The 27,559-nt window shown below is 44.8% G+C and overlaps 1 protein-coding gene across 1 annotated transcript in view; it reads left to right on the top strand.

The window, feature by feature from the left end:
• Nucleotides 1-27,559, top strand: part of ELMO1 (engulfment and cell motility 1) — a 404,818-nt gene that overhangs the window by 9,821 nt on the left and 367,438 nt on the right. The window contains 2 exon segments of the mRNA XM_006912067.2: nucleotides 11,916-11,956; nucleotides 12,956-13,028. Of these exon segments, the coding sequence (XP_006912129.1) occupies nucleotides 11,916-11,956; nucleotides 12,956-13,028 (114 nt within the window).

The following is a 27,559-nucleotide window of genomic DNA, read 5'->3' as shown; positions in this document are numbered from 1 at the left end:
TCTGGGTCACGTAGAGGTCACTGTGGCTTGCCCCCCGCCCCCTCTCTGGGTTCTCGTTCTACCTGGCGCTTTCCCGTTGCATGAACGCACACGTCTCAGAGCTCTTACGAGCGTGATTCCCTCTCACCTGGACATCACCCCCCGCACACCCCTGCCTGTCCAACCCCTGTTCGTTCTCCATGCCGGGGGAAGTGTAAGCTCCCTGGGGAGAGTCTTTTCTGACTCCCTAGACTAGACGAAGGCCCTTGTTACAAGCACCGTAGCACCCGACACGGCTCCCCTTACTCGCCGCGTGATGTTCTGTGTGGGCCGAGTGTGTTCCCGGCGCCCAGCACGGGGCCTGGTGCGTGGCGAGCCCCTGTGAATGACGAGCAAAGGAAATGGTGATGTTTGTACTTCCACTGCCTAGTGATTCAGACAGTTAAATGTAGTTATGAAGGGAGCAGCCCGGCGAGGGGAAACTCCCTCTTCACGTTCTCGCCGCGCATTCCAGATATATTGTCACCTTTTGTGAACTGACTTTGTGAAGGCCCATTTCTGTGCTTCTATGACAGCCATTCAAAAGGCAACCAAATGACTTTGGGAGAAGCTGCACCAACTTTCAAAATGATTATAGGTGAATCATTACTGCGGGACAAGTTTGTCGTGATCTGTTTGGACTCATCAGCCTTGTCACCATAAGAGGCTCATAATTTCCGGCTGTCACTTCTTCTCGACTTCCTGACCCATATAAACAACCACCTACCTCTCTGCCTATCTGCCTTGCTCATCTAGATGTCCCTTGCACCTCAAACTCAGCATATTCAAAACACTTCCCATTGTCCCTTTCCTCCCCAAACCCGTGCACTTGGCTTCTCCTCACGTGTCCAGGTTGGCGACAGGTGCGAACAGACTTCCGGTTTGCTGAAGCTGAAGCTGTGTGTGTCCTTGGACTCGTCCCTCTCCCTCAGCTTCTCTCTCAGTCAGTTACCTCAGAAACCTGGCCCGCGTCTTGTCTCTCTTTGTCACATCCGCTGCTGCTCTAGCTGGCCCTATTCTCTCTAGTAAGTTTGGAGGAACATAAAGCACAAGGGAGGACCTAAAAATCAAAGTGTCAGATCTCCTCAAAGGGAAAACTTTTCAAGAGAGAAACTAACGTCTACACCAACAGGAGATTACGAACACAAAGTAGGTGGCTATAAGTTGAGAACAGATGAATATGAGAAAGAACCAATTAGAAAGCTTAAAAATTAAAAAATATACATGTAAGTATTGTAAAAAAAAATATATACATGTAAGTATTGTAAAAAAAATATATACATGTAAGTATTGTAAAAAAAATAAAAGTAAACACATTGACAAAGTAAATCTAGAGTAGATTTGGCGAAAGAGAGAATCAGTAACTGGAAGGGTGAAAATGAGGAATTCATCTAGAACACAGCCCAAAAGAAAAAGGAATGAGAAATATGTTTGTCGAGTTGTGTTGAAAAGATGCACTAAGAAATTACAATCTATGTTCAATTGTAGTCCTACTAGTAAAGAATGGAATGAATGGTGGAGAGGAATATTTTAGGAGATCGTAGTTAATATCTTACTTCTCTGCAAATTGAAGAGAAATTTCACAGTGGGAGAAAACACACTCTGGATTGAGCTGGTTGGGTAGGGAGATGCTCTGCCACGAGGAACCGTATTGACTTAACACTCTGTCCAGGAGCCATGAGAAAAGGGAAGGTTTCTAAGAAGCGGGGTGACATGGTAGTTTTAGAAGATCACGGTTTGAGAATTGTTTAGCGAAAGGCAAAATCAAGTAAGGCAAATTAGTTAGATCGATCTTGCAGTATCTCAGGCAAGAAATGGTCATGCTGTGGCCTAAGATAGTGACAGGGGAGACAGAAAAAAGTGAGACATATCTCATCAAGACGTATGAGAAGATTACATTAACAGGAAAGTGATGATTGCTTACAGGTAGAGAGAGGGGTGAGGGAAAACGAAATGTTATAGACGATTCCCAGATTTCTTACATGAAGAACTGGCACATGGTGGTCATAGCTACCAAGATGGAAAAAAACGAGGAGAAGAATATTTAGGTGGAATATTCTTCATGAAAACCTTAAAAATGGGTATAGGAAAATAAGGCAGGTATCTATATGGTCAGACTGGACCTCCTTATAGGTTTCCTGGTACGCTGGCCAGTTTGTGCACCTGACTGGTCTCTTGGTCTCTAGTGTAATTACCTATCATTAGAAAATGCACACTTGATTATGTTACTTGGTTCCTTAAAAATCTACGATGGGTCTAAATCATCAAGAGTTGTCTATAGGACTTAGACATTTTTTTCACCTCTAGCTTATCCTTTTAGCCACAGCCTCTCATTCATGCACATGACATCATCATTTCCTCCACGCGATGTGAACATCCATTTAGCCATGCCATTGCATTTACTGTACCTTCAACCAAAAATCCTCTAAGCCAGTGGTCCCCAAACTTTTATGCACCAGGGACCGATGCTCCTATGAAAATCTAGTGCCTGATGATCTGAGGCGGAGCTGAGGCGGTGGCGCCAGCGCTGGGGAGCGGCTGCAAATAAGGATGAAGCTTTGCTCACGCGCCCGCCTCTCACCTCCTGCTGTGCGGCCCAGTTCCTAAAGGGCCACGGACTGGTACTGGCCCACAGCCCGGAGTTGGAGACACCTGCCCTAAGCAATCCAAATAGCATTTGTTTTTAATTGCTTCTCCATACCCACAGGCAGAATAAAGAGGGTTTAGAGTGTCCTCTGAAATAGATGTGTCAGGGCTAAAACACAAACAACTATATGGAAGATAAGGAAAATGTAATGTTTTTTGAAAGTTTATTTTCTGGCAAACTAGAAGATGAATAAAAGTAGAAAATGGGTAAGGAGAGTTTTGAGGTAAGATTTAAGTTTGAAGTCATGGAAGGATACAGACTCAAGTAAAAATTAACCAAGAAAGAAGGGAACTGTGGAGAAATTTAGGTCTGAAGGTATTGATCTGAGCATCAAAAGTGAGAAGGAAGAGATAGTTACTGCACTGGGTATCAAGATTTTAGTGTTAACTTAGGATTTCACCATAATTTATGTGTATAGTGCATGAGGCAGCATCATCTGCACTTCTTATAGTAGTGCTTAACCACTGTGTTTTAAATATTTATCAAGAGCTCACTATGTATCAGGAACCGAGATACCCAGAATCCCAGCGCCTTTCCCTCGCAGGTGTCAGCTCTGGGCACTTGGGCCTTTGTTCCTGAGTGCAGGACTACAGCTCCGAGGTTGAGTTGAAGAACAAGGGTTCTGGAATCATACAGGTCTGGGTTCAAACTCTGACTTTGTCATGTGAGTTGTGAAGCTTTGTGCAAGTTACTTTACACCTCAAGATCTTCATATGGTTTTCTCATTTGTAAATTACACTTAGTATTATTATCCCATAGGGATATGTGGTAGTTACTCAATAACTAATAGCTATTACTACTACTATTATTATCAGGAGGGCTGGCCAAGTGACAACAAATAGTAAAAGTCTGGATTGATGACACGTTAAAGGTACGGAGATTTGAAAAAGTACGTGAAGTTTGTGGCCATGTTCTAAGTCCTTCTGGAAGAACCTGTTTTACCATTCTCCCAGGTTTGGTTCAGCCTCAGGCTGCCTTCGCGCATTCACTGGCCACACGTTTGAGACTCGGGAGCCCATGTCTCTCCAACGCTTGCTGGCATATAGCTCAGTGTATCCATTACCACTAAACCAAGAAGGACAGAGTGGCATTAATACAGCCATCACAGACTCGTAGACCGATTACATGACAAGACAAGTAAAAGAGGGGAAAAAAACCACTAAATTAAAAACATAAACTCAGTTTTTAATACTCCCTTTGCTACCAGTTCCTTTCACTATTGTTTTGATCACTGTTTTACATCCAATCTCAGCTTCTTTGCAGTAGATAAGCTGTCATAATCTTGTGCTTAAATTGAACCTGAACCCTAATTCACTCTCAGAGCTTATCTACTCATATCTACTCACCTAATCTGATAATACCCTATTTCTTAGAGTTAACAGTCATTTGTTTATCCTACTGAGCCGGTCTGACTTTTTATTTTAAGACCATGCCCATAAATATGGTTAACCTTCCACATATGAACTTGACACAAATAAGTAAACTACTTCCCATGACTGAAGGGAAGCAGACCATAGGATCTGAATTAATTCACACCGAGCCGTACTCATTTCCACATGGAAGAGGATACTTGATTGTGGCGGAGCAAAAACGGCCCATGGACGCGCCCGGAGTCACCTGGGAGCACTTGGAAAAGGCTGGTGTTAAGCAAAGTTGAGAGGGATATAGGACTTAGGAAACTGGTTTTTGTTGTTGTCTGCGATATTGAAATTTGGGGGATAAATTATGTTTCTTATACGCATAGCAACACTGATATTGAGACAATATAAAATAGTCAAGGACTAAGAAGAAGAATCACAAAAGATAACTAATATGAGTAGCGCTTTATTCTTACATTGCTTGTCTCTATATTTTTGTCATTTTCTAAAACTGCAGTGCCCCTTCTGTTGAAGGGAAATAAAGCTTCCCGAGTAGACATATCTCTGATACCACAAAGAGAAGAAGAAAGGTATGTCTGCTCGTCTTTAATCCACTAATCCATGAGGGTGCTGATTATTGATGTCTTTGCTCACTTACATAGGTCAGTGATTTCTATGATGCGAAGATTGTACTTTATCTTGCTAAAATCTGATATTTAATTAGCTTCACAAAGCCTGAAACAAGTCACTTTTAGTAAATCGCTTTTGAAATGCATCATCATTTGTCAAGACAAAGGCGACATAGCTTTGTTATCTTTCCGCTTTTGAAATCGACGTGACCCATGGTTTTCCTGGAGATGGAGCTGTGAGCCCCTTTGTCAAGCTGCTCCGAGTCACACTGTAGGCTAAATTGTAGTCCACATGTGTATCCCTTCGTAGAGGTGCCCTGACGTGAGCAAGCCAGCTTTCTTGTCCTTCGGGGCCAGCATCACTCATGGCTGCTGTGCACAATACGTTCAACGAATTTCCATCTGTAAAAGCGAAGTCAGACCCCAGGGCTGCGCTGCGCCGCCTCAAAGCGTCCGAAGAAAGCATCTGTCATGTTCTTTTAAAGCACCAGAGAAAGGCTTCTTAGTAGTCTAGGACCCAAACCTTTAAGTCATCGCGGAAAATAGCTTTGCAGGTCAAGGGCCGTGAGGGGATGGCGTGAGGAAGGGCAGGTGCGTGGTGGTGGCTGGGGGTCGCTTGTCTTCCTCTTGCTGTGTCCGATCTTTAGCTCCTTCCTGAGCTTCAGTGGTGGTTGGAAAGACACCAGAAAAAAGGAAAAGAAGCTAAAAGTCTGAAAAAAGAAGATGTGTTCTTAATCAAACACTATCCATTAATCGTGCGCCTTGCGGGGGCCTCACAGCTGCTCACCTGGGAGGTAACAGGTGTCTCGGTGGTCCCCACCTCCAAAGCAAGCGTAGTCTAGATGGCAAAAGGAACGGAAATGCCTGGAAGAATAAAGAACGGGATGAAACAAGTCCCAAAGGCAGCACCGGGGGGCTGTAGTCGCCCAAGCAAGAGAAAGGAATTGGGTGTTGATTCATTTCTTTATTCAACTTATTCAACCAACTTCTGAAAAACGTACCTGCAAAGTGTCCGAACAGTATTACATGTTCATAGGTAACATTTGTCCAGTGCCTCACTATATACCAGGTTCTATTTCAAGCATTTTGCATACCTTATTTCGATTCATCTTAACAACACTACCATGTGCGAAGTACTGCTTTTACTTTCAGAAGCCAAAACTGCAGTATCATGAGAAGTAATAAGCTGAAGTTCACAAAATCAGGGGCTGCAGAAGTCAGGGTTCGGTCCCGGCTGGTCATTTCCTAAAGTCGTTCAAGAGCTCATGGCTGAGGGAAGAGATCGAAAACAGGTGGTTGATAAAAATTCAGCACTCTAAGTGCTTTTCTGGTGCCCATTCATTCACTTAATGTTATCTCATAAGCATTTTCCCCCCTCTGTTATTAAAAACATTTGAAATGAACAAGGCTTCAGTGAAGCCAGGCTTTCTTTTCTGGGCGATGCTGGTTTGAGGGCAGCCATGGGCCTGGAAAGTGGCTGTCACAGGCAAGAACTGCAGCCTACAGTCCCTAGTTGCTAATAGGCATGTGACTCCCTTGGTGGGGGCTGCTGCCAGCCTCCATGGGCCGGTGTAAAGGCAGCAATGGGGACAGCAATAGACTCGAGAGCTTGGAGGTGAACATTTGGGCTGGGTAAAGTCCCCATGCCAGGTGCTTTAGGCAACAGACAGGAGCAGGTGGTTGAATAGGAACTGAACCCACCAGAGGCCTGGCAGGGTGGGGGTGCTGATAAGGGACAACAGCTGGGCCATCTCGGGGGAGGGGATTGGAGGGGCAGCGTCAGGGCCGGCTGGACTCCAGCACCTCCTCAATACACAACCAGGGGTCCCCAAGGATGTTTCTTCTTGGAGTTCTCTCATGCTTTAGAGGAACTGTGTGCTTTGCTTGGAAGAGTGATTAATTTTTTTTTTTTTTTTTAGCAGATAAAAGGGAGGCAAGACGAGGATCTGGTTTATAAGGAGGAAGATGAAGCGTTAAGCTTGGAGGGGTGGTGAGGCAGCCGCAGAAGGGGTTATCGGGAACGCAAGGCCAGGCCGTAGAGGCAGGGTCGGAGTGGGAGGCATGGCTTAAGGAATTTGCGATGCCAACATTTTATTGAAGTCGAGGGAGAGTACAGAAAGGAAAGCAAAAGACCTACACCCACTGCAAGGAACAGAGAGAGAGTATGGCCAGAGACGTTGATTAAAAATGCATCGCTAGAGAATTTGGCCATTCTCAGGAATCCAGCTGATTTCATGAAAAGGAGATAAACACGTCTTTTTGTATAGGAAATTTGCTTTGTGAACAAATTATGGTAGGAAGTGATGGCCCAGCTGAAGATTTAATCTTCAGTAAATTAAATGAAATAAAAGAATCCTTTTGGAGAGTAAGAGTTAAAATACAGAGAGGAATAAATAAATCCCCCAAAACAACAAGCGACTCCTTGAAGAGAACTGTTGGCACGTGGGACTCTGCCAGTCAGATTCATAGCGACATGCAGACTTTGTTTGACAAATAAAAATATTTCTGCCAGCATTAAAATTTTCCCAGAATAATATGAAGTGAAGAAATACTTTCACATGCTGCACGATGCACTCGCTGTTGCTGAGGGAAGGGGGAGAACGTGGGGTCTGGCCCCACCGCGTACACCCTCGCCCGCCCCTCCCGGCTCTCCTTCAAAACAGCCCAGCTCTTCCCACCTCGGCTCACTGCTGAGGCCGAGAGGGTCGTCACGGCCTTCCAAACAAAAAGCGTGAGGAATTTGGTTATGGTTTTAACAAGTTATTAAAACATAGGCAGCCAAAAATAATTTTGCCTCAAATATTCTCAATCCAGATATAGTCAAGTAGAGTATAGAGTTTTATTTTTAGTTCCTCTGGGGTTTATGGAGTCAGAGGGAGATGAACCAGTTTTCATCCTTTTAGACCATAATTTCTTTTCTCCTGGGCTGCTTCTCTCAAGGAGGTAAAAGGCAAATTATGTAGCAGATGGACAGAAAGCTATCAAGGTATCGCCCTTGTCACCCTGCTCCCAAGTCTTAGAGAACTGGACAGATCGATAGAATCGTCGTATGCCCCCTGAGCATACATTAACTAAAACGTAGGCAGAGCCAGTGTGGGCTTGGAATTTAAGAGGCAAGGAGCTCCTGGCGAACAGAGGGCGTTTTATAGGCAGTGGTATCAGTAGTATTTATGGCTTGGGGTATCTTGTTCAGTCCCTGTATATGAGAGTGATGCTGATCACTTGTGTGGCTTTGCTAACAGATGGTGACAGTCACTTGATTGGTGTCTGTTTTGTCACCTGTTGAATTACACTCTTCATCAGCTGTCTTGCTCAGTGCTCTTCCAAGCCGTGAATCACGCAGCTCCTGGAGAGTGGTCTGCGCAGGCCGTGGTGACAGCCTTCACATGTCTCACAGTTTATAGCCAGCAGCTGCTCAGTACCACTCAGCAGTGGCTTACGTGGTAGGAAGTGGGGGGCGTGCTAATGAATCCAGGCTACCCTTCAGAATAGTTTGCTTTATATTCTAGCCTTTTGATTTTGTTTTTTAAAGGAAAGTTAGCGAATGTGTGGATTTTCCATTTAACAGAAATGTGTGGCGTCTCCTCTTAGATCCTATTAGCACCTACGCACGGTGGTAACTAGTACTGAGGGGCGGAGAAGGTGACAAAGATGAATTAAGATGCCTTTTTCTCAGGACAAGATGATTGCGAGATCTGCACAGTCCTTAGGAGTGCTTCGTTTAATGTACTGAGTGCAGAGAGGGGACACTGGGGACATCGGCTTAGAGGCGGTGGCTTTGACATGGATATTAGTGGTAGGTAGAGTTCATTGTTAGAGCTGGGACAGAAAGGAGAGGGACATTGCAACAAATAAAGCGAAAGTCTGGAGGTAGGAGTTTTTTGCGGGGTGGTGGTGGTGGTGAATCACCGACCAATTTTAGAAGCATGGGGAACATGTAAAGCATCAGTAGGAAGTTGGATTGCTTGAGGCCAGACTCTGGAAGGATTCAGATGACAAGCCGAGGGATGTGTTCTAATAGGTGATGGTCCCTGGGGACCTACGGAGGACATTAGAGCAAAAGAGTGACGTAAGCAAAGCTTGTGGGAGAAGTCTGATTTCGTACAGTTAATGTGAGCATTGGAGAGAAAGAAACTGGGAGATGCGAAGACTTGTTTCCAAAGGTCTGGTGACGGGCTCCTGGGAACTATTAGCAGAGGCGCTGGTAAGGCCCGGAAAGGGAAAAGGGGAGAGCAGTTGTGGGGCAGGTGATGATGCGGCTCAGTGTCCTACAGGTGTGTGTATCACAGACTAGAGTAAAGAAAAGGAGAAAGCAGCTTCCTTAGAAATGTGCTCGGAAGAACCGCCACGGTGGGCAGATGGAGTGTTGAGACTAATGGAAAACGAGAATGCTTCGCCAGTGGAGCTTCTGATTGGAAATTCACGGCAAGTAGTTGGTAAGGATGGGCTGGTACCCAGGTCTGGTGAAGTAGACTGCCTGAGAGCAGGAGCTGGAACGAGGAGCGTCCGGGTTTTAGAAGAGTAGTTAGGAGGTGAGAAGTAATAACGTGCATGGCACAGAGGAACACGCTGCGCGACCTTGTAACAGACTGGACTTGGGGACTGAAGAAAGGGTCCTCCTGGGCCGGGGGCGGGGCGGGGTTCACGACAAGGCGGAGAAGTCCTGGCAGTGGAGGGGACCTTTGGGGACATGCCGTTGTTGGGGCGGATTGATGGGTAGGGGATTGTGAGTGATGAGTTTTGTTTGTATGGTTAAATAAGGTGCCTGAAAGGGAGTTAAAAAGCCATATTTAACAGACTGTTGAACATTTCCAAGGGAGGGTCTGGGCCAGAACTGTAGACTCAGGGCGGTTGATGTGAACGAGGAACTGACCAATGACGTAAAAGCAGAAGACCCAGGAACAGACATTTGGAGTTTGGAGGCTAGAGGTAAAAGAGAGGCCATGAAAGATCTCTTGATTTTTATTGTAGGATTGTTAACTATAACTATAGGAGAATAAAGGAAATATTGCAGAAGCTCTGGAAAGAGGGTTTCGCAAAAAGGAGATAGTGACAGTGTCGAATAAGGTGGGTGGCTTAAGGGACTTGAGCACTGTGAAAGGTCATTGGCGTCAGGTTTGGGTGGTGGGGGCCGAGGTTTCATTGGAACAGCAGAAGAATGGAGGGGACAGGTGTAGGAGGTGGACTGTGGGACCTGCCCTGTCCTTACGTGTCATTATGGGTGTGTTATGTTCAGGTAACTCTGGTTCCTTTGAACCTGTATTAAACCTCTGAGCTTCATTCTTTCATGGCCTTTACTCCTTTCGTATGTCCAACTTCAGAATGTTCTAGATATAATAGTTCTAGAAGTCCATAGACTTCTGTCTTTTCAAATTTGATTCCGATTCTATGTATTAAACCCGAATTCAAATTCAAGCAGTTCCTCTATGAGACCTCAACTAGGAAGTCTAATTCTGGGAGCTGTTATTTTAAGTGCCGACTCCAACTCCATAGCAATACTTTCTTGTCCTGATCTGTTGTTTCAGTGTCATTTAAGGCTGAAATATGACCCCATTATTTATGTTTCAGTTTTGAGGTGTAAGAAGTAAGATTAGGGGGCTAGGAGACTGATGGGTCCTCATAACCCTGGTAGCCTAGAGAGGTCTCTGGCAGCTGGAAGTGCAAAACCTTTTGTCTTTTGAGAAAAGTTTTAGCCCTAAAGTTCTGTTGTCCTTTGGTTTGTCCCTTAAATAACAGCTAAAGCCATAAACAGTGGCTAAGTGTTTGCAAAGGCCTGGGACTGTGTGACCTGCAACTTCGCTGTAGATCCCGATCTCCAATTACAATCTTATTCTAACGGAGACCGGCCGGCCCCGGATGCCAGGTGCCCGCCGCCACCCTTCCGCTCCCGGACGGTCCCAGGCCCCGCTTCTCCCCGCTGTGTTCACGTTGTCGACAGGCATTCTTCTGAACACTTAGTCATAGAGGCCAGAGTCCCAGTGGGAGGGGGTCATCGGAAGGACGCTGAGGACTGAGTTGGAGCTTTTAGCAGGGGCTAGGGGTCCTCAGAAGGGGCTATGGACAGGGCTCAGAACTTGCCAGGAGGGCAAAGATGCGAGGAGGAAGTGATGCTCTTCTAGTGACACGGGAGGGCAGGAAAGCCAGAGCCCTCGCCGTTTTGGTGGTGGTGGTAGGGTGTCTTTTGCCCTTTGTATTAATTCTCATTTAATTCTTGGGACAGCTCTGAGGAGAGGGTAGGTCCTGTGCCCGTTTTACAGATGAACTAGTTGCAGGTCGGCCAGAGAAGGAAACTGTAGGTCGCTCTGCAGACAAGTTGACGGAACTAGATTGAACCGGCCCTGCTTGATTCAGGCCATTCCCTGTGTCACGTCACTCATTACCGGGGCAAGAGAAGAACATGTCTGTGTGTAGATGCTTTTTAGTGGTTGTATCGGACAATCCAGGACCATGTGTTATATTTCCTTGATTTCTCTCCCCCATTTGTTTCTTGTCTGTGATCTGTTCTTTCAGTTGACACGCTATTGTTCACTCCAGGAGACAAGACGGGATCTGTTTGCATCCCGAACAGAAAGTGTTTCAACATCTCTGAGTGAGCCGTGTGTGTGTCTCTTCGCTGCATTCCTTCGTTCTGAGACAGGCGGAGCACAGCTGTGGCTGTCAGGCGCAGAGCACAGCTGTAGTCAGCCGCCAGTTGACACCAGGGCACACGGTGTCACGGTCCCATCACTCGCGTATGCCCGGCTCAAGCTGCCGCGTGACTGGCATTTGTGGGGGCCGATGTCGGGGGAAGAATTCCATGCACTTTGTAGGAACAGTTTCGCAATACCTCATATTCCATTGGCCACGTGTTCTCATAAAAATATCATGAATCCAAGCTTGTTTGCACAAAACCCACTTGCTGATTGCCTGATTTATGTACTCTGTCACTTGACCATGCGAGCTTTCATTGCCTCTGAAATCTTTGAACAAAGCTGTGTTTTCATTCTGATTTTAATGCGGCTAAGTTATATATGATGTGTATTTTGCTCAACTAATAATATTAAGTATAGAAAAAAGTACCGTCAGGGTAATCAATCATTAATATATTTGTGGTGCTGGCTGGTAGGCTATTACCTTGAGAAAAACAACATTGACAACAACTAAGAATAGCAAATGGAAATTCTCACTTAGATGTCTTTTTACTAGGCTGCCGCTTCTTCTTTTTCATTTAAAATGATGAAATGAAACTAACAGAAAGTATTTCCTTTTTTTGCTATTTTGCAGAAAAAACCACTGTCTGCAATAATAAAGGAAGTCTGTGACGGGTAAGTGTCGCTCAAGATTCATCTGAGGGGCTGCAGCCCACAACTTTAGAGGCAGACGAAAAATTCCTGAGCAACTGTAAAATTTAATTCCTAAGTCACTACTTGACCTGCCCAAAGACACCGAGAAGTACTGTGCAAGATCTGCATGCCTCTTTCCACCCAAAAGTCTCTGTTGGTTCTCAAAGAGGAGAGAGCCTGAAGGGCTGGGGCTTGCACACTGGGGTGGGTTTTATTTGTTTTGAAAAGTTGTGTTCATTCATCCTTCTCAGCAGGGAGTAGTGGAAAGTTCCAGAGGTTAAGTAGACTCTTCATCTGATGTACATTTAGAGGACCACTCAGGTCCCCATAAAGTAATTTAAAAGACAAGTCGGTGGGCCGTGACGCTGCCACACGGGACGTCACAACCACATGGCTTTCCTACTTCTCTTTGGCTGCCCCGACAATTCAAAGAAATGTACATACGGAAGTGGCATGCTTTAAAAAGTTGTGTTTTTTATTTTTAAAGCAGATCTGCAGCTAGCATATTCCCTGGAATTTATTTAAGACCTGAGATACTTAACTAGAATGTTCCACCATAGAGCAAGCAGACCGACTGGGGACTGTAGAATGCGGGGACTATTGAAATGCAGCAGTTATCGGAAATTTAAATTGCATTCGTTTCCTTTGTTTTCTTCTCTCTGCTCCTTTCCTTCAAAATTGGGAGGAATATAACTTTACATTTAAATACCCCCTGCCCCACCCCAAAGCCATGACGATGGAATGCTTAAAGATGAGTGGTAGGCTTGACTAAGACCTAGACGATCCACTTAGGAAATGATGGGTCTCAGGATAACGAAAGGCGGGCTAACGTCATTTCGTTTTAGAAGCTACTTTGTGGGCATACTGACTCCTGGCCCGATTCTAACCGTGGCGTATTTAATTCATCGAACTCTATCACACTGTCAAACTGAAAATGAGCGTGTATCGTTTTTCTGATCACTTTACGCTTGTCTTTTTAAGGTGGTCCCTTGCCAACCATGAGTACTATGCACTGCAGCACGCCGATAGTTCGAACTTCTATATCACTGAAAAGGTAGGTCGACCACGTTGTTTGATCTGGGACACTTGCATTCAAGGAAGTTAACACGTCGCTGGCGTTGCCTCTGGTCAGGCCTAGATGTGCTGCTCTACGTTTTACATCAGCCCGCCATGAAAACGAAGTCCGCGATGCCGGCGGCTGCTCTTTTAGCGCTAACAAGGCGGCCCTCGGCTCGCTCAAGAGTGAAGGCCAAACATATTTCTGCATCCTGTTTCAGCGACTCCGCTGGCCTCCGACAGGGAATCTCCTGATCACCTCTCCTATGGCTTGGTTAAAGCGTTTATGTGACACTTAGTGACAGTGTAGCTCTCCTTTCTCAGACCTTTTTGGTGGTGGTTCTGAACAACCTTTAAGCCGTCTTAAAGTAGTCGAAACAATGCCAAGAAATCTCAAAGGTGGCATTGTGTAGGCGCTGAGTGTGCTGTGGCTTTGGGGAACCTGCTCACTTCTTGGCTGATTTTTATGGTTTGGGGAGCTTGGGGCGGGGGAGGGCCAGGAGGCGTTTGTGAAGACAACAGTGGCTCTGGCAGCAAGCGAAATTAACATCTTAGAGTTTCCTGATAGGGGAGGGGGAAACTAACACTTATGCAGCACCTACTGTGTGCCAGGAACGGGGTGAGACACATTACTCTGTCGATTTCTTTGTCTAGACTAACCTGGGATGTAAGTGACACTGGCTTTGGGTAACAGAGAAGAAAGTGAATCGTAAAAGTCATGTTGCTTAGTCCGAATCTCAGGATCAACGAGCAAGTCCACATCTTTATGCATCTATCACTTTCCTTTGGGGGATTCCCATGAGAGTTAGCGCCCAGCCCAGGTTTATGGGGTGTTCGCTGAAATGCAAAGGAGCCGATATTGTCCTTATGGAACCATGACCTCGTGGGGTTGGCCCTGGGAACAGGCTTCATCACAACAAGGTGGTCAGTGCTGGGGCAGAAGTAACGTGACGTGCTCTGGGAGGAGGGAGACCAGGGTGACCTCAGGCGCCAGGCTTCGCTCTTCCCCATCAGTGGTCCCTAGAGTCACCACAAGTTTGCCCCGAATCAAGTGCCGGTGGAAGGTGGGCGCAGTAACGAGGCTCTTTGCCCACTGAGACTGCTCGCTGGACCCTGAGGAGGGCGTGTGGGGGCGGGGCATTCGGTCCCCCTGGAGGGAGGGCAGCTGGGGCCCAGAAATGCTTCTAGAAGTTGCTTCGTTCCTCCCAGATGGTCAATGGACTTTTCATAACCAGTTGTGTTTTCCTCTTCAACCTGATGGCCCACATGCTGAGACTTAGCAAACGGACTGGGTTTCCCGGCCCGTGTTGTTAATTTTACTGGTTTCTTTCATTGATTTCACAAACGCTTAGTTGCCTGTCTTTATTTTCCCCTTGCTTCATTTTCTTAATACTTTTCATTTATTTTATACTACATTTATATAATCTGCATGCTATTCTTTGTGAGATAAATAGGAAATAAATGAAAGTTAAATGTTAGCAGTTAAAGGTATTGTTGTCGATATCCTCGAGAAGACTTCTCATTTCAACTGGGTTCATCTTTTAAAGGCAACTAAAATATTGTGACTTTGGGGGGATTATTGGAAAATATTGGATGGTTTTCTACTAGTTGGGGTATAATAGGAAAAGTGTAAAAATTATTATGTGATAAAATTACAGGACAATAAAGGCTGTAATCTGGTTTTTCAAACATCACCAATTAGTGGATAGTGAAATCAATTAGCTGGTTATAATAGCATTGAAAATTGGAATATATTAGAAAGAATAGGTCGGGGTATATCACCCATGTAGTTTGTAAAATACTTGCGTTATACACACGCATATATAATACATGTACACTGTGCTGGACTTTTGCCCTGGGTCATGGTCTAAAAGCCACCGAGTCACAAATAGCTATGCCTTTGATTAATCTGTATTGGCTTGTGTCCCTCCCTTGGTGGCTGTCCTGTCTTCTGTCACCGTTGTCAGGGGACCTCAGTTGGTCAGAGGTCACTAAGGACGGGATTCTCTGACTGCAGGACCTGGGCACCACAGGGAGAACCTCTCCAACCTGCAGATTTAGATCCCAGCCCCCAAGACTGAGACCGCGTGGGCCAAGACGTGGCTGAGAATTTTGTGTTTTCAGAGCCCTCTGTAGACTTCCGGTGCAGGACACCCGGAGCCACCGGAGGAACCCTGCCCGAGACAGCTTTTCTGAAGAGTTGGGGTCTGTGTCGGGCACTGTGCCACGAACACAAGTTGTGCGCTGAGTCTGACTTAGGAGTGCGTGTGTGTGCGTGCGTGTGCGTGTGTGCGCGCGCAGCTGATTCTCGGAATAAGTTTAAAATTCATATAATAGTTATGGCTTTGTTCTAATTAACATTGACATAGACTCAGAAAATTTAATCTACTCAGGATGGTGGGGAAATTATTATTTTATTGGGCATCCTAGTCATTTGAGGGAAGTCTTATTTTGCTCGATGAAGTTTTTAACATCGAGTTCAAAAGGGACTGCCACCTAGGTCTGGGGGCCGGTCTGTGCCTCCTCAGGGGGCACAGCAGGGATTATTCTTTTAGTAAGAGTTTGGGAAGTGAGAAGACTCATCTTCCTAATCGTAGCCCTTTGTTTGTAAATAAAATGCCATTGCTCTTCCTCCTGCAGCTGCATGTGGCACAGAACTCGACACTCACAGGGCAGGAGAGGGACCTCGAGTCCTGTCTCCGCAGGGACACACTCGGGCTGCCTTCAGTCAGTCGTCAGGTCCATCCAGTCCCTTGCAAAATTCCTAAAAATAGGGCCTATTTTCCACTTTTAAAGTAATGTATTTAGCACCATCCTGGTTACTTAGAACCCAGTGAGTTAGGTAATATTTGCATCACCATGGTAACTGGTGACTAACTTTTGAAACTTGTGCATGTTCTTACTGATTTTCCATCGTGTACGAGGTGGTCTCCCTTCTTCTGCCGCAGATAAAACACCATCTGTAATTTTAAAGGAACGGAGACTCCCCCGGTCCTGCGAGCTCACACACTTGTGACAGGTGGACGGGTGCTTGGGCAGCTCTTCTAAGACCCTCAGGAGGGCGCCGCCCCTACTTTTCTCGTGTGGTCCAAGCTCGTTCGCTGGATTGTCTCCTTTGCTTCTTAGGCCATTAACTTCGGTTTTTCAGTGCAGTGGGAAGAAAATGCCACGTTGTTGAGCAGGGTAAGCGCAAGTGTAGCAGATGCCTGAGAGAAAGTGCAGGTTCAGCTATTCAGATTCAAATTCTGTCCCAGAGACTGTTACATCTCAGGGCTCTATCAGAGAGGGAGAGAGGGAGGGAGGGAGGGAGCAGGGAAGGGAGTGAGGAGGGATGGGAAAAGAAAGGAGGGAGGGAGGGACGGAAGTGGAAGGAAGGGAAGGAGAGAAAGAGGATAAAAATTGAAAAGTGAATTTCAACGTTTTTAGCTTTATGGAGATATAATTGACAAAATCATGAGACATTTTAGTGTACATCATGGTAATTCGATATATGTGTACACTGCGAAAGGATTCTCACCATCTAGTTAGTTAACTCATCCATCACCTCATTTATTCATTTATTCATTCATTCATTCATTCATTCATTCGGCGAGAACATTTAAGTTCCGCTTTATCAGCAAATTTCAGTCATATAATACGGTGTTACCAGCTATAATTACCATATTTTACATTGGACATTTGATCCTCGGACCTTGTTGTTCATTTTATAGCTGAAAGTTTGTACTCTTTTACCAAACTCTCTATTTCTTCCAACCCCTCAGCCCCTGGCAACCGCTTTTCTACTCTCTATGGGTTTGACTTTTTTAAGGTTCCACATATAACTGATACCATGCAGTGCTACCGCTTATCGTCTTCACCTAGTCGTCTGGCGACAGACACTTAGGTTGTTTCCATATCTTGGCTACTATAAATGTTGCGGTGAACACGGGGTTGCACGTGTCTCTTTGAGATCCTGGTTTTATTTCCTTTGGCTATGTACCCAGAAGTGGAACACCTGGATCGTTATGGTCGTCCCGTTTTTGATCTTTTGAAGAACGTTCATACCGTTTTCCATAGTGGCTGCACCAGTTTACATTCCCATCAGCAGTGTGTGAGGGTTCTCTGCCTCCACATCCTCCCAACAACCTGCCCCCTCTCCCTGTGCCCTCGCTGTCCCTCTTTCTCATGATAGCCATTTTAACAGGTGTGAGATGAACTCTCATTCCAGCTTTAATCTGCACGTCTCTAACGATTAGTGACGTTGAGGATCTCTTCATGTACTTGTTGGTCATTTGTATGTCTTCTTTGAAAAAATGTCCATTCAGCGCCTCTGCCCATTTTTTAATTGTTTTTTTTTTTTTTGATATCGAATTGTGCGAGTTCTTTATATATTTGATGGATGATTTGCAAATATTTTCTCCCATTCCAAAGGTTGCCTTTTCATTCTGTTGAGGATTTTCTCTGCTGTGTAGCAGCTTTTTAGTTTCGTGTAGTCCCATTTGTTTATTTTTGCGAATTGTGTGTTAACTTTAAATATCCCAGTGGAATTTGTCTTCTGATAAAGAGCGATAGTTATACGCATTTTCGTTCATGATCCTCATTCCAGTCTGATGATGGAGGCATTGTTATCTTCATTTTACAGTGAGGAACGTAAGACAGAGGTTATGCAACCACCTGTTTAGGTTATACAGATAAGCAGTGGTCAGGCTGAGGCTTGGACCCAAAGCTTCCTAGGCCACCTCCTAGACACCCTCCTGTCCCACGGCCTGGGCCCAGTTTATTCATGATTCCCTTTCTTTGCTGGCACAAGGCCAGCAATCCTGATAGCAACTGCCTCAAGAAAATAGATGCAGGAAGTCATGGCCTGTGAGCACTAGTTACCAGCTTTGGTCTGTAGCTTTCTTATGCCTTAAGAGGGTAACTTGGAGGAAGTTCATGTTCATTCACCTTATAATTGTCATCCTTAATTCTAAGCCTTCAGAAAAGTGGTTCTCCAGAGAGCATGGGGCATGGTGGAGGATGCCCCTAGGAGGTGGTGTACTGTGGACAATTGAAGTTTTGTCACAATTTCAGAGTGGCATTTGGTTTCTTCCTGCTAAGACCTGCTTTGGAATGTATGAATATAGCAATATAGTTTAGCAGTGTCTTATTTTGATAAATTCTCATTTTGTTATAATAGAGATAACCGTGCCTCATCCAGGTTCTCTGTGCAAAGCTGACCCCAGGAACCTCTGGGAAGAAAGTGGGGTTGTTAGAAGAGTAGCTCTTCTTATGCAGTTCCCACTTCCTAGGCATTCTGGCTTCTCAGGCCATGAGCTTCCCAGAATCCCCAGGCAGACAGGAATTGTGTGCCCCAGGTCTAGTATTTCCCACCAGGTCAGAAGACTACTTAATTATCATGTGGAATTCAACTCGGCTATCGCGCCTTGAGCACTAGGTTCCAGAAAGAGCACAGTGAGATGAATATGTTGACTGTCTGCATTCCCATATCCCAGGGTCTAGCTGGGGAGAAAGTCTTGAAATTGGCACAGGTTTTGGAGAAGGAAAGAAAGGAACCGAGTAATTACAATAGTCCCTCCTTATCCTCAGCTTCAGTTCCCATGGTCAGCCATGGTCTGAAAATATTACATGGAATATTCCAGAAATAAACAAATCATTAGTTTTGAACTACGTGCTGTTCTGAGAATTGTGATGACATCGCGTGCAGTCCTGCTCCGTTCCACCCGGGGCATGACATCTCTGTTCAGTGTCCCCACTCTCCATGGGCTCCCGCCTGTCAGTCCCTTAGTGGCTGCCTTGGTTATCAAATTGACTGTCACAGTCTCAGCATTGCCAAACCAAGTAATGTGCCTCAGAAAATTCCCCAAAGATATACCATCACCTGCAGAGCCTCTCTTGCATTTAGAACAGGGCTGGCGAGTCCAAAAGAACTGGTTCCAACCCTGTGTGCAGAGGTCAGCATTGCACAGCATTGCACAGCATTGCACAGATGGCGCTTCTAAGCTGGGTCAAATGACAAGAATACGTGTCTCTGTTGGTCGCTAATGAATGTGAGAATAGAGGTATTGGGGCTGACTCAGGAACGCTGCCTTTTGAGTGTGATGGTCATAGGCTCTCTAATGGAGGCTGCAGGGGGCGTCTGTTAGCTACCTCTGCCTCTGTTTTGTGTTGATGTCCTTAAATACAAGCCATGTCCGGTCGACTTGGTTTCTCTCTTCAGCGTGGCTGAAATATTCGGGGTTTAGTGTAGTACCAGGAAAAGACTGGGGGACTTTCTTCTTCTTTGAGTATAATGTGAAAAGTGTAAAGTAGCTTTAAAGTGATAAGATTATAGGAAAATAGAGGTAATAATAGTGTTTTTCAAAATGGAGGTTATCACTTAGTGGGTATAAAATCAATTTAGTAGGTTGAAAGAGCATTAAAAATGTACTGTAATAGAGTAGAAAAAGATCAGAGTATGTTACATGTGTCATTTTCTGAAATATTTGTTTCGTGTACATGTATAGTTTTAGTTTTTACTCTGGCTTGGGGTCAAAAAAGTTTGAAAGTCACTGAAAATCATTGCAAAGGGGATTAAATCGGGAGAATAAGTACAAGTGCTGTGTGCTAAGTGGCTTAAAGAAGCCCCACGTGTGCACTGTGTTCTTTCCTGAACACACACACACACACACACACACACACACACACACACACATCACCACCACCGAACAAAATACAAAACAAACTGAGCCATGTCTTCTCCTGGGGAGCCGCCCTTCCTCTGCCTCTTAGGAGGGGCAGATCATTGGGTTGGTGTCATGCGTCCCTTCTCTACTGACCCCACAGCTATTGGGGAGCAGAAATTGACACCTTACCTGAGCCGGGCGCCATCCACTCTCTCCTGGAGATCTGTAATTGAGAGGCGCGTCCGGTGATGACGAGTGCAAGACCTGGACGGTCCTATGGAATCAAAGCTGATCCTGCGTCACAGCAGGTAAATCTTCCTGCCAGATGAATGCCAGGCGTGGCAGACCGAGCCATAAGCACGCAAAGTAAAAACTGTCCGCAGGAAGGATTGAGACTCGAGAGAAGCCAAGACGAAGACCCAGGAAGGAGGCAGAGTAGGCGGCTTCCGGTCCAGATTTCCCGCTCTGCTTCCTGTTTCCTGTCTGCCGCCCTGTGAGAGGCAGCTGCAGCTTCCAGTCCCCCTGGGACTTCCGGTCTCCCTGCGACTTCTAGCCCTGACCCTTAGCCTCTTCGTGTGCGTCTTCATTACTACTGACCACAGCGCTCGCTGGGACAGGGGTTTTAACGTGAGCCCAGGAACCTTGTGCATTTCCTACCAGTCGCAGGAAGCAGCCCCTTGTCTGCTGCCTATGGTGAGAGTCTGGATTTGTCGAAAACAAGCCACAGCTGCTGCCTTGGGCAGGCTACACCCCAGCCAGGTGTGACCTGCACTGGCCCCCACCTACACACCTGGGCCAGCACCTCCAGGCCTGGCTCTAGCAGACAAGAGTGAGCAAAGAAATATGTTCCCGCTTTCCCCTTGCCTTGTACCTTTGGCCCGTCTGGGGTTCCTGGCTCCAAGTGTCTCTCTCATGGCTGTCGCATTTGCCCTCTTTCTCTCTGCCTTTCTCACACGCTGTCCCCTTTGTTAAAGACTCTCGAGTTCACATGTGCCTTGCTGCTGAATTCTTTTTTATTTTATTTTTTTTCTGACTTGTGACTGAACTTGACTTCTATTATGGATGCTCAGAGCCTTATTGGCTGCTCGTACGCCTGTCACCAGCCTTTGGAAAGCACTGGGCTCTCCCAGACAGGCTGATTGTCCTGGATCTGCCAGCTCATAATCCAAGGCTGTCAAAAAGAAACAGCCACGCCGGGAGGAAAAAAACCATGAACGCATGTATTCGATCAGAGAAATCCGTATTGACTTACTGTACGTGCCAGGCATGCTGATGAGCTCGTGATAGTTCCAACCTTCGTAATTCTCAAAGCCCAGCAAGGGAGAAAGACAAATAAATATTTGCCCCAGATTAACCAGTTACAATTGTAAGTGCCACAAGGACAAATATGAGCTAGCGTCTGGATCTCATTTAACCCGGAGTAGGTGACATTTAAGCAGAGATCTAAGAAGAAAGGTTGGGGGAGGGGTGGAGGCCCTTAAAATGGGCAGATGTCTGGCCGGAGAGTTTTGCATAAGGCCCAATTCTCCAGGCCTTATAAGGCCACATTAAGGGTTTTGATCTTTACCCCAAGAGCAGTGGGAAGCCTTCAGAGGGTTTTAAACTGAACCTGACCACAAATGTTTGGACTGTCAACACCCCTGTGATTAGTCTGAATGCACCATGTTGGAAGAGTGCTCGAAACTATGCTAGGAACTATCAGAAAACAGTTCACTGTGGAGAGGAAAAGAATGCAAGGGTGTTTTGAAGAATGTGTCGAGATTGACATCAAATGTCGGGTAGAAAATGGGACCAGATAATAATCTTTCTGGAATGTCTGCCTTCGAAAGCTTGCTCTCCATGAACCTCCTTGACATCTTGGCTAAGAGTAATAATCATACATTGCAGTTGAATAAAACTACTCATTTATTTCCACGACGATGTCTTCTTGATACATTTGTTGATTTGTACAGACTGATAAAACAATGATATATTGCTAGTTATCTGAGTGACATATCCAATTTTAACTTTTCTTTTGGATACTTCTAATTTAGAATATAAAAATGTTCTAACTTGTATTCGTAGGTAAATAAGTAGAAAAACATCTGTAATATTTCTTGTTGATTGGGGAGTTGACAGTTAAATATATGCTGGGTGAGAAAGATAATTAAGACACAGGCCTTTCCCTCTTAGTGTGTTCAGTCTAGAGGTGGACTAGTTTGAGACTGATTGATGATTCATGTGGTCATCTTTGAAAGATTATTGAGAATATGATTTTTCAGTCAATTAGGTTTACAAATTGACCCTGTATTTTTGGACCCATATGATTCAGTACACATTAAAACATCTTTTAAGTAGGATATGAACCCGTCTGCTTTATTTTTAAAAACCTTTTTAAGATAAAACTTATACACCATCAAATCTTCCTGATTAAAGTGTACAATGCAGTGGTTTTTAGTATATTTACAGAGTTCGGCTAGTAAAGCTGTGTCTTTCCACCCAGGGTATTTCCATCTTCCAAAGCAGCAGCTCTCAGAAGCGAATGCAAATCTCGGCCTCAAATCTAGAGATTCAGAGTCAGTAGATCGAGGCTGCGGATCAAGCGTTTTTCACAAATGTGGGTGTTATCGGTGCCATGTTTGAACACTACCCACTAAAAGTGCCAGTGGGCTCTGGATCTTTCCCTTTATTCCTGCATACAATGAAAACCCATACTGTGAACTCTTATTGGCTTGTAGGGTCATGTGCGCCCTGAACTAGAGGCATCATTTGAGTGGTTTCTACCACTGCTGAGAGAAAACAAGGCCCAACTTTCTTACTTAACCTGGCTATAGAGATGTGTGTCACAATCTAGCCCCAGTCAACATTTTTCAATTTTGCTGTCTTTCTCTTGTTCACTCAACTTTAGACAAAATGCCTTAGTAGTCTCCAAATAAACCTTGTTCTGTCTCTACAGGGTAATTTAGTCTTGTCCTTCCCCCCGCTGCCCCCAATTGTGTTTTAGGTACTAGATTAGGTGTTGGGGATAAAGACGTGAAATGACATACTTCTTGCCTTTAGGGAAATAAGTCTTAGCAACAAACATGCTCTGGAGCAATGTCACTAAAAGAACTGTCATCTCAGGACAGGTGACCCTCCTCTCTTTACCAATCCGAAGTTTTTTAAGATGGAAGAAACCTTGGCTTCTTGTTTGAAATAATCTTAACCACAGTTTGGAGATTAGTTTCTTAATTCAGTCCTCTAAATCTCTTCCTTTCGTCTCTGCTGCTGTAGAAATTACTGTCTCTTTAGTTTACTATCTCTTAGGTTCATTTTTTAGCTAATCAGGACCAGCATCTCTTTATTGTTGCCTGGAAGTGTTATATTTTCCTCTCTGCCGAATTCCAAGTGCCTTATCATCAAAAACTGTGTCTGCTGCCTCTGGGTCTCCTACAGTGTCTCACATGGCTCCTTGATCATAGTAGGTAGGTGTTTGTTGATTTGATGTGATGCAGTTTTCCTTGCAAGAAAAAAAACAGTACAATTAGTTGCTTAATAAATTATATTGGATGTTAGTTAATTCAATTACCAGAATATGCACGTATACTTTCAGATTATTAACCGTGGCTGTGTGGTAGAGTGAATAAATGGATCTTAACGTTCCTCTTAGAGTCTTAAATCGATGTTAGGAAGTTTTGGTTGGCTTTCAGCCTGCCCAGCCCCATATGATTATCAAAATAAATACATACATACACACACATACACACATACACACACATACACACATATATGCACACATACATAATATCTATACTGTGCTGGGTGTTGCTTAAAACTTTTTAAAGATTCATAAGATTTCATAAAATGATACTTAAATCCTGTCCCATGGATCCGAGTACTCTGTATTTAGAATAAATGACCTCTTTCTGAGAACTTGGTCAGTTTTAGGAATTTATCTCCAGTTCACAGCAATAGGATGGGGAGGGAAAAATACCAGCCCCTCTGGTACCTTATGTTATACAGATAAATCATCACCACGTAGACGAACAAACGGGAATACAACTGCGAAGTCAGGATCATTTTTATTTTCATTGTAGCAAATAACAACTTCTAAGAACCAAACTGTGGTTATGAGAGATAATATATCCCAAATTATGTTATTGTTCACATAATTTTTATGATAGTCACACTCCACTGTGGTGACACATTTTTCAGTAACCAAGAAACAACTGAATGCAACTGTTTGCAGTCAGAATTATGCGAACCTTTAACAATTATATGTTTCCTCAGCGGATTCACGTACATTTAGTGAATGCAAGCCACTAAGAACGGGGGCTGGAGCGAGAATTTGAAGCAACAGGAAAAATGCTTTGAAATTTGTCCTCTTGCATTTGCTTGCGTCTCAGCCCTGTGGGGCTGCTGTAACAGAATGCCATAGACTGACTGGCTGTTAAACAAAGAAATACAGAAATCTGTTCCTCACAGTTCCGGAGGCTAGAAGTCCAAGGTGAAGGTGCTGGCAAATTCAGTGTCTAGCGAGGGACTGCTGCCTGGTTCATAAATGGCCATCTTGTCACTGCCCACCCCCCCTTGTGGAGGAAGGGGAGAGGGAGCTTCATAAGGGCACTAATCCCATCCATCAGGGCTCCACTCCCATGGCTTCGTCACCCCAAAGCCCCACCTCCTAATGCCATCACACTGGCTGTTAGGATCTAACAAATGAATCTGGGGAGTGGGGACACAAATCTTCAGTCTATAGCAGCTTGTCACATGAGCCAAGAGCATCCCTAGACCTTACATTTTCGGTTTCTCCAAGCCAGGAACTCAAAGGTTATTAGCATTTGCTTTAGGAACATGATGGATATTTCCCAATTCAGCAGTTAAGGACAAAGGCAGGGGTTGAGCTGCGGGCAGGATGATGGCCACGTGGCGTACCGGGGATTCGGTTCCTGCTGTTGTTTGGGGCAGAACAATAGGTACTGCTCTCGGTTTCCTCAGTACTTTCTCATTCTGTCAAGCCCGACTTGTGAAAGTTGAGACACGTGTGAGTGCACACACACGCACCCGCACAGACACGCATACCTGCACACGTATACCTGCGCACATGCACACATGCCCCCCACATGCACCTGCACACACATATCTGCATGTGCGCGCACGCGCACACGCACACACACACACACACACACACACCTCAGATTGTCTGGACTTTCCCCCCGGAGCTGTCCAGCCCTGGTAGTGGGTTTCACGTGGCCATTTCCTTTTATGGGAACGTCACCCCGCCTCTACCCTAGTGACTCAAACTAAATTAGCAGTAGACTTTCTGAAGTCTTCCCTAAAAAACATTTTTTGGGTGGTTTTAGAAGTTCCTAATTAGAATTTGGGAATTGGATGAGAGCTATCATTTGAAATCGTTTCGTGTTCTTCCTCGTGTGGAAGAATATTACTCAGAGGTCGGTGGTTTACATGACATGTTATTTCATATTTACCACGGACTGCTGGGTGGAGGCTGTAACACGATGATTACACAGGCAGCTAGCTCTTGCTGAGACTTCCTCGCTTGTGTCTGGTAAGATACGACGGCCTCTAGCACTGCAGGCGAAGATGAATGCCAGAGGTCGCGATAATTCCATGTTCTCCAGTTCAGCTATTAAACCAACGAACGGCTGACTCAAGTCCTGAAACATTTAACTGTGTAATTCTCAGATACGGGAGGAGCGGCACAGGGGCTTCCTGCAAAGGCAGGAGCCCGTTTACCAAAAATGACCCTAGAAACACCAGAACACCCCTTCTAAACCACACTGACAACAGTAAACAATAAAAACCCCTTATCAGTAGCAGAGATTAGTTCCGAGAGTGACTCTGTGATTCTTACAATGCGTCCCAAAGCCAGAAACTTCATTACAAATTCCCTAAGCACAATCTCGTTCATGTTTTTATATGTCAGGAATGACGTTTATTTTTGAATAGCTGTTAGACCGGGTTTCTCAGTATTTTAAGATGGCGACACAATATATACAGCATGTGTGTGTGTGCGTGTGTGTGTGTGTGTGTGTGTATGTGTGCATGTGCACATGTGTGCACCAAAGGGGACAGAAGACATTCATGAAACGATATAGTCACCAGACCACTTGGAATCCTAATTGTTATTTTTAGTCTATTATTTTCTGTTTTGTTTTGTATTTTTAAAATACTTACTAGGAACACTAAGGATGATTTCATGACTATTAATGGTTGTGAGCCACAGTGTGAAAAATATTTCATTATACTCGTTGCTCTACAAGGTCACAGCAAAATTGGATTTTCCCACCTTTGTTACCCCAATGTCTAGTACAATGCTTGGTAACTATTTATTTAATGAAAGACTCAGTACCTGCTCCAGCAATACACCAGCGACCCAAGGGCAGACTTTGAGGGTAGGCATGAAGGAAAGACCACAAGGAAAAGGAGAAATAAAAAAAGAAAGTTTGGTAGAAAGACTGGGGGAGACCAGAGGAAGGAGATCCTGACCCACTGCATCTGTCTTCTGGAGGTGACAGTTCAGTGACATTGGGGGTGATCAGAGTTAAGATACAGTAAGAACTACTACAGCACGATCACTTTTGGTCCCCATTATTCCACTTATCTATTGTTGCATTAAAAATGCCCCAAACTTAGTAACGAACAAACAAAAAATCCCATTATCAGGGAGATGATTAGTTATGCTCACGAATCCTCTGTGTCAGGCATGTGGACTTGGATGGTGGGTGAGAATGATGGCTTGTCTCTGCTCGGTGACGTCTAGAGTCTCATCTGTAGAGACACAAACACTGGGGGCTGGAAGCTTCTTCGCTCATGTCTAGCTGCTGAACTGGGGTGACTCAAAGGTGGGGCTCAGCCGGGACTGTACACCACAGAACCTACATGTGGCCTGGGCTTCCTCATAGCATGGTGGCAGGTCTCTGAGAAGCTCTCTGAGAGGGAGCACTTCCTGAGAGCAAGTGTTCCAAGAGAACCAAGCAGAAGTTTGCTAGAACCTAGCTGGAAGCAGTCATAAGTCTGCCAGATTCAAGAGGAGAGGACATGGGCCCTCCTCCCTATGGAAGGAGTGGCAAAGAACTTTGGGACTTTTTAATTAAACCACCACATGCAGCATCCGTTTTCTTTCGGGGGGTGGGGGGGAAGGCTTTCAGATATGTTTGCTCTTTTCTAGAAGTTATCTAAAGATTAAACTGTGTCTTTTACTTTTGCTAGATTTTAACTTTTAAGCTACGAGGAAAAAGAAAAAAAAACAGATAAAGAAAAGTAAAGAAAGTTTGCATCCTTAAAATGTAGAGCAGCAATGAAACACTTTCCATGTTGACAAAGGATGCTTCTCTTCCTTAAGGGCGGGGGAGGGGCAATGAGGAAGTGGTCAGAGGCATTTAGGGGGAGTTTATTAGGCACACTGATACCTATACCTTCTTCTTTTAAGCCCAACTTTTGAGGAAATTGGTTCTTTGACTTTAACATGTCTGAAGATTAAAGTTCAAAAATCAAAGTGAAAGCTTTGTTGCCCTCGACTTGCATTTGTAAACTAGTAACTACTCTTTGTTACTCAATGACAGTCTTTGTGCTTGACGCTGTGACTGAGGAGGAAGCAGAAAAAGCGCTTGTGGGTTAATACAGTTCTATCCAGTCTCTGGAACGGGTGTAGGTCAAGACGATCTTGGCTATCAGGCACCTTTCATTTACTTCTCACTCTTACAGGGAAAAATACAAAAAAAATAAAATAAAATAAAATAAAAAAAAAATAACTGTAAAAGTGATTCATTGTGATCTTATTTACGATTTTCCATTTCATTAAGAGATGAATAGGAAGAGATAGCTTCCTCTTCCATTATTCTTTCTCAAAATGTATTTCTTCTCTTTTCCCATTCTTTCTCTCTCCCTAAAGTTTTTTTCCTTC

This window comes from Pteropus alecto, unplaced genomic scaffold (assembly GCF_000325575.1).
Source record: "Pteropus alecto unplaced genomic scaffold, ASM32557v1 scaffold21, whole genome shotgun sequence".
Classification (NCBI taxonomy): domain Eukaryota; kingdom Metazoa; phylum Chordata; class Mammalia; order Chiroptera; family Pteropodidae; genus Pteropus; species Pteropus alecto.
This window is presented reverse-complemented; position numbering and strand designations above follow the sequence as displayed.